Raw genomic sequence first — 8,175 nt, 5'->3', positions numbered from 1 at the left:
AGGACTGAGTCAGCTAACTGGGCAGCTAGCTCCATGGCTAGCTTCCAACACTAGCTACAGATAACAGCAGACAGGGGATAGCTAATTTAGCAACAACTAAAGTAGCAAACCACTGTCTGTCCATCACGTAACTGTGAGCTAAATCATCTTGATACTGTACTCTGTTGTCAAACTGGCCTTATAACATTTAATCTTTATCTTAATGACACTTACAAATGGTACTTTATGTCCAGGAATATATTCATGACACCATTATAAAAACATTTCACAGTGTAACAAAACTTAATAATATCTAATTATCTATCTATCTAAGTTTGATAATGTCAAGCTCTCATAACAGGTACATTATTAGCCTAATTAATGTCAAGTTGTCATCGCAAGGACATCTCAAAAATGTCAGTTTTGCATTAAAAATGTCATTATTTGCCAAATGACACTTAATGACAGCAGTCATAAATATTCATAAAGACTCTTTCATGTTCATGACAGGTGTCATGACATGTTATTACAGTGTAATGACAGTCTTATGCACAATCCTTCAAGTATATATTTCTTTGTAAAACAAACAACCACTTAAGAGTAGCACAATGAAATAGATGGTCACATATTACACAATAGTTGTGGAAAATGTGTCAGCTGAGTTGTGTGGATCTCTTGGGGACGTGCTGGTATTGAAGGAGGTGAGCAGTAATGAGACACTTTGACTAAGCATTTCAAGTGTTAGATGGAAATAAAGAATTTACACAGAGTGCTTGCTGCTGTATCTTTTATTGGATTATATATGGATTACATAGATGATGATTACATTGATTACATGTGGATTACATAGATTTTATTATATTGATTATGTGTGGATTACAAAGAAGTTGATTACATTGATTATGTGTATTGGATAAATGTTAATTCCACTGATTATGTGTGAATTACATAGATCTTGCTATCACTGATTATGAGCAGACTATGTTTATTTCAGTGTCTGTTTATTGGAATTGATGGATTCAAACAATGCCTTTATGATAACAGTTCCTCAGGGAGAAGCCAGACACGTGATGGGCCCGGTGGCGAACTCCAACAGGAGCAGGCATGGTGATAACGCGCTTGAGAAAGCAGCGACACCTAGAGCACCAAATCAACAACAGCATGGTCACTGATGAACCATTAGGGATTTCATATATACAGAAAAACTAAACTTCAAATTAAAAGTGGGGCTAAACTTAATCCTCTGGTTGAGGATTAAGAGGTTAGAGTTTACATGTTTAATACTGAATCATGTGGCATACTTTACCTCCAAGCAGTATCAGAGATCTCAGCAGTGAAGTGGGTGTAGTACTGGCAGTTGGAATCCTCAGTACAGGCTCTCTGGCACGCCTCAGCATCACACGTTCGAAAATCACGAATGTCAGAATATTGGAAGTCTATTCCTGCATAAGTCTTCTTAATCCAGTCTGTTAGCAGAGAAGAACAAGGTTAGACTACTGCTGATGATCAAACTTAATCTTGTGTCATTAGTTGAGAGAGCAATGAAACATATGCACTAGCAAAAAATATTGTTTCATATGTGCAGATATTAACTGACACACACACAGTATAACTCCTCCTGCACAAATTCATCAACAGAGAGTTGTACAGGCAACTGTGAGCGAGAAATAAAATGCAGGGGAAAGTGAAAAGAATGTCATCGATGTGTATCTAAAACTATACAGTAAGCCTCTATACAAGAAACTGCAGCTCCTCTCTCTCTGCTCTCGAGATACCTTTGAGAGTTTGGGGGTTAGAAACCACGACAGGCGTCCAATGTTATGTACATCAGTCATTTGTTATGTGTTACATACTGTCATTCAGCTGGCAGAAGCGTGCTGGTAACCCAGATATGACTCCGGCTTCAGATCTGCTGTCCATTGTGTGTGGATTGTTCTTCAGGTAACATTTAAGGGGATGACTGAAAACATCACAATGAGAGAAACACAGTTAAATGTGTGTATAAATGTGTGAAAATGTGTGTAAGCTGCTCCAAACCATTTTAACCCACCCAATCAAATCAAAGGATGAACCGGGAGGAAACTGCCCAAACTGGTCACACTGAATAGAGTTGACCAATTTGCAAGGCTCACACTATTGACTATAATTGTGTTATCTTTATAGAATAGTAAATAGTTGTACACAAATGACAACACACTCTACCTGACGTAAGAGAAGTAGGTGCAGCGTGGATGAGCAGAGCACAGTGTCTGACAGTGTTCAGCAGAAACAGCAGGCAGAACCTCGACGTCATGTCCTGGGATGTTAGTGTTTGGAAAAAGACCGCCCTTACATGCTGAATAAAACAAGGAGTACAATCAGAAAACATGTACAACAGCCTGCAAAATATTGGTACAACCAATGACCTTTGCTATGAGTGTTTGATTACCTGGGCCAAAGTTTGGAGTTAGTTGCATTCTTTGGGAGAATCCAGATACTCTCGGACCTTCTCGGATTATTAAAGGTATCTTTGGTACTGTCCAGCTGAATTTAAGGAAGCACTTGTACCTAAACACAGACAGAAAAGTAACATCATAACAGTATATCATAACTAAATTATGCTTTCTCACTAGTCCATATATTTAACAACATATGCAAAACAAACAAACAAGGCTCAGCAGTTTCAACCAATAATATCATGCCATCCACCCAACAATCAATCTTCAGTGAGCGAGACTGAAAAATTTGGTTTTGATCCAATACCAAATAATACAATAGCAGCACCGCTGATATTGATACCTGTACTTTTTATTATTAAAAGTGGCTAATTCACTTTCATGTAGGGGAGTAGTGTGTCATAATTTATTACATGAATGCATCATCAACAGGTTAAATATGAGTCTTCTACCTTTCACAGTTATATGAAAATGTTATATTCAGACTGTTTCATATTTTTCTTTTAATTACATGAAAATAAATAATATTGGTAACATCTATTAATTTAACTGCTCTGCTATGGTAACAGTATTGATGAGCAATTATAGTTTGAAAATTTAACATTAACTAATGCTGAGGATCCGAACTGACTAAAATATGAATTTAATGTTATATAGAAAGGCGAAGTCCCTCCCCTTCCATTGAACCACCACTAACTTTGGAAAAAATATTAAGTGTAGTCAGTGGTGAGAGACATTATTTTGTTTTATCTTATTCGAATTGTACCACAAATCACACATATTTTACAAGTCAAGAAAGTCTGTGTTTGTCATAAAACTCACAAAAGATGAAAAGAAACACTACACGCCCAACTGTAGCAAAAGTGACATCATGATTTTCTCCCTCCAACCGTATACATGGTATTATCAATACTTTGGGATCAATTCGTCCACCCCGTCTTTAACTTTTAGTGACACGTAGCTAAGATTCATTAATAGGCTGGCTAACAACAGCATGGTACATGGGGTGATGACACACCCACTTTTCAACATTCAAATCAAACTCTTTTCAATGGTCTGTCATAGTTTCACTCAGAAATAAGTCATGATATGGAAGCTAGATACTGTTGGAATGCCATTTCATCTGGACTTTATACCTCAGTGAATAAAGAGAAATGAATAATGAGGACACGATTCTAAAAGGTTGCCAGGTTCATTCCATGGACTGGCCTGAGAAACTGGAGGTGAAGTCAATGGCTACAACTGAACACCTGCCCTGTCTGAGTGCAAGGCACTACTGCCAAAATGCTGAATTGAAGCGGCCCAGGTGCCAGCAGTTTAAAAACCTCAGCAGTACTGCAGTGCACGTGCCTTTGTTGTTTCTTTACGTGTCTGTCTAAAATCCCACAGTGCAAAAATACAGTTTGCCCACTGAGGTTTGTCTCCATCAATCATATTTTGTCAGTATCAGTATCATTCAAACTAACATTACTCATGTTATTTACCTGTATTTCGTAAGTGCAAAGTCCCGTTTGAGAAAAGTAAAAAACTGACAGTTAGGATCATGTGTGCAGACTCTCTGACACTCCTCATAGTCTGGTGTGAAGACGGCTCGGAGGTCTGCCCCTGGAAAGTCCACGTTGTGATACACCCGAGACAGACAAGGTTCTGGAAAAGATTTAAGAGAGTTAAGCAGAGTGTCACCATATATCATTAATTACACCTGGTTATTATTGCTTTATAAAATTGCTATATGGCTACGTGGGTCTGGGTGGCAGGGTTTGAGAGAAAAGCCAGAGGTGTGTCCGTGTTGTGCCTTCTGAACCTTGGGTTGCCCAGAGGGAGTGGTCTTGAGGTAGCAGTAGAATTTCCTTGTAAAGAAACAGGTAGGCAATGGTTTTTAGGACAACTGTGTTTATAAGATCTTATGTCAACTCATCTCATCTCATGCTCCAAACTTACTGTAGCTTGATAGAAGTATTACAATTAGCCCCACCATTATCAGATGCAACATTTAAGTGATTTGTACATTAAACTATTAGTGACAATAAGTCAATAATCAGTCTCTGCAGGATTTCACAGGCTTTTTTTGGCAGTGTTGTAGCTTAAAATGTCAAATTTTCATGGCAGCTTTTCTAAAGAAAGGTGATGCATGTTGTAAATTTTGAGAGTAAAATTTAAAAAAAAGTTGCTGTTTTATTTATTTGTTTATTTTTGTAAAATAAACATAAAAATCAAAGGGAACTTGTTTCCTGGGGAGCAACAGTGATTGGTCAAAGTTGTGGAAAGGTTGACATGATTGGACAAAATTGCAAGATCGTGCAGAATTCATGGGGATTTCCGTTAATTGTTGATTCCAATACTTGTGTTGAATGCTGTTTTGTAGTTTTGTTTATTTTACATTGTATTTTATTTATGTTTTATTTGTGACAAACTTGGTTGTGAGTATTTCTACATTGTGATTGCTACTTTTACTGAAGTGAAAGATCTGTGGATTTCTTCCACCACTGCTAAATTCTGATAATTATTGTAAAGTGTATTAGTCTAAATGAACAAGTGGCATAATAGCTAACATTTACACCATTTCTCTGTTAGATATAGACAGGAAAAGGTCAAAAGATAGTCACAATCATAATTTTACCTTGAATTATGTATTTATTGTAAAGTCAGGATATTTTATCTTTACATTTATATACTGTATATTTACATTTGTATCTACATTTACAGTAAAAGTTTTCAAAAGTAAGTCTTAATCTTTATTTCAGATAAATGTTTGTGTAATTTTCTTGTTGCCAATTATGAAAAGGTTTTGACGAGAATTAGTTGAGAACTGATGAATTATCCAATCTGACCGCTTTGAATGCTATTGAGCCCATTAACATCATAACACATTGAAACTGATGTGAAAACTGAATCAAAGTGATTAGAAAATACTGTAACACAGTCCTTTTGAGAGGTAAGATTTTGTTATTCAAGCTTTATTTAAGCATTTTTAATTAAAAAAAAAAGTTGTTGTTCATTTTGAACCTGTTATCGCCCGACCAGTCAGACCGCAGAAAGGTGAAGAAGTGACAGCTGGAGTACTGGGTGCAGAGGAGCTGACAGTGCTCAGCATCAGGAGAGTGCAGTATTGTTATGTGTGCTCCTGGAAAATCCACATTCACCAGAAGCTCCCGTCTACAAGCTGAAGAAATAGAAAAAGAAACAAAGACACAATCACCTGTACATATACACATGTTAAATACATTTTACAAAGCAAGTATGTGGTAAAACAGATATTGGCACTCACATATTGAGTCACACAGTGTAAGAAGAAGAAGAAAAATGTTTGTATATTACCATGATTTAGGGAGAGACCACAGAGGCAGAGCAGACCCACTAAAAGGAAATGTGTTCCCATCTTCTCCGTCTCAAAGTCAGAGAGATTCTTCAGTCACAACTGCAGTCAAAGAAATGTTTCTGCAACTGCAGGATTTGCCTGAAAGACTGAACTGCAACTTGTAGATTTATACTTCTGATTGATTTGCATGACTGATTGTTGACACAGTCAGCCACTGGCTGGCAGCGACCACTATACACTTGATGTGTAATATAACCCTGTAAAACAAACATACAAGCAAATATAATTAAATGAGAGGGCGGGACAGCAGAACAGCCGATCATGCAAAAGATTCATGGTCATCATTTGCAAAGAAAATACTGATGAACTCCTCACAAGTCATAATCTATCATACCATCTAAAGAAATAAGACACCAGTGCTTCATTTTACCTCTGCAAAGTAGCACAAACTTATTTAACATCAGTTACCAGTTCAGTTTGAATGCCATTTGATCAAATGGATGTGATTCACTCGCTCAGCCTCCCTAAAAACATCAACAGGTTTAGTTTCCTGGCTCAGGAGCTAATACTGTAGGTAGAACATCAGCAGGTAGCTCACACAAAAGTAATTTGGGCCTCCTCTCGAGCTTCAACTGGTCACTTTTGGTTTGGGTTTTGTTTTGTGTTTGCATACATCATGACACTCACACACACAGTGTATTCATCACAAGTATTCTTTGTGAAAGTGAAAAGAAGGCTGATTAATAAAGCAAGGTAAAATTTTTACAGGTTCAGTAAGTGATTCTGGAGATAGTTGATTGTTGAAACTCATTCCCAGGTCATCGACTCATGACTCAACAATCAACTATCTTACTGACTTGTGATCGGCAGTGTTGGGAGGAACATATATGCAATTACTTTTTCTAATTATTAATTAATGAATGGTGCAATCACAAATACTGATATTTAAATGGGCTCATTATTATTGGTTACTTTCGTCTTTCTGGAAAACAGTTCAATCAGGAGAGACTAAGAGTAAAAGAAAATGGTTTATTGGCACATGCATGAGATATGAAACATGAACAGTCTTTGGCGGTTAGACCCCATTGAGGTGAAATAATATGCACATATATAAATGGAGGTGATGAAGCTGTAGTGAAGAGAACCCCCCGGGGTCTAGACACTGGTGGTGGTGGTGGTGGTGAAGTGCAAGCAGAGACAGATGAGGTGAAGTGGCTCTGGACTCCTGCTGTCTGGACCTGAAGACTGGAGGTGAACATCTTGTGGCTACCTGGGTCCAATGACTGGAGGAGAGAGGGGTGGAGGAGGGTCGCACGACTGACTGAATGACAACTGATGGAGCAAAGACAGAGGCGTTTTAAAGTTTGGCAGCAGCAAATTGACTGGCTATCGCAACCGTGGCAAAATCTGATTGGATAGAAAAGACAAAGGTGAATGCCCACAAACAACTGATTAGAGGGAATAGGAGGAGAGAGATGAGTAAAGGAAAGTTATGAATGAACGCAGCGTAATAGAAGATCTTCCTGATTGAACTTACTCTGAGCTTCATTAGACAACTGCAGACGAAAGTAACTGTAGCAGACAAACACATCCTATTCCCCGATGTATGACCGAAAGTCACCCGACTGTACAGTGGTGCCAGACAGAACTTCCCTCTAATCACAGTATAATGGTATATAAACTGTAAACATTATATACAGACTGTAATTCCAAAAAAGTTGGGATGTTGTGTAAAATGTAAACAAAAACTTGATGCAATGATTTGCTAATCCTTTTGACATATATTCCACAGAATGCAGCTAACTAACATCTACCTGGACTTAAGAATGAACTGGTTAGATTATAAGGGTCAAAGTCACTGTGACCTGACAGTCTCCCCATCCTCATACATCTGATATCTTAGGAACACCTGCATGGAATTTCTGAAAATGTGGTATAATCATCTACTTGGACAAAAGGATGAATCATTACAATATGGAAGTCAGAGGTTATTGTGACATAATAATGTTCTACAAAAACACTTTTCTGTAAACATTTGTCATGTTTCTCACTTGAAATTATTCAGAAAAATTATTCATGTCACACATAGCAAGCTGTCCATTTTGCCAAAAATAAACTCAATACACTTAACACTTTTATTAAATTCTTTCAAATCTTCACTACACATGATATGAATCTGGACAGACATGGATGTAACTTGACTGTGAGATGGTAATTCTAGTTCCATATGTTTTGCTGTGTGGAACCCAGGAACACTACCTGCTACAGTGGCAGTTAATAGACATCCAAATGCAGATGTAGATGTAGATCAGACCTGCGGGTCTGCCAGAACTGACTGAAGGACTGTTTAAATGTGTATATTTGATCTATTCGCATGACTTGACTAGCTGACATATTTGACAACTAGCTGGCAATAACCACTGTACAGCTCACTTGACGCGT

The 8,175-nt window shown here is 37.6% G+C and overlaps 1 protein-coding gene across 1 annotated transcript; it reads right to left on the bottom strand.

Moving 5' to 3' along the window:
* Window positions 1-233: 233 nt before the first annotated feature.
* LOC146312802 (plasma kallikrein-like) lies at window positions 234-6,277 on the bottom strand. Its single transcript, XM_084738926.1, is given in 10 exon segments — window positions 234-999; window positions 1,002-1,116; window positions 1,286-1,445; window positions 1,833-1,939; window positions 2,182-2,314; window positions 2,408-2,526; window positions 3,899-4,061; window positions 4,155-4,264; window positions 5,421-5,577; window positions 5,733-6,277. Coding segments are annotated over 10 exon segments (1,155 nt in total). The 5' UTR covers window positions 5,794-6,277; the 3' UTR covers window positions 234-969.
* Window positions 6,278-8,175: the final 1,898 nt, after the last annotated feature.

Source organism: Lutjanus erythropterus, chromosome 16 (genome assembly GCF_056507025.1).
Source record: "Lutjanus erythropterus isolate fLutEry1 chromosome 16, fLutEry1.hap2, whole genome shotgun sequence".
NCBI lineage: Eukaryota > Metazoa > Chordata > Actinopteri > Lutjaniformes > Lutjanidae > Lutjanus > Lutjanus erythropterus.
Note: the sequence above shows the minus strand (reverse complement) of the source record. Positions and strands in the feature narration are given on the sequence as shown.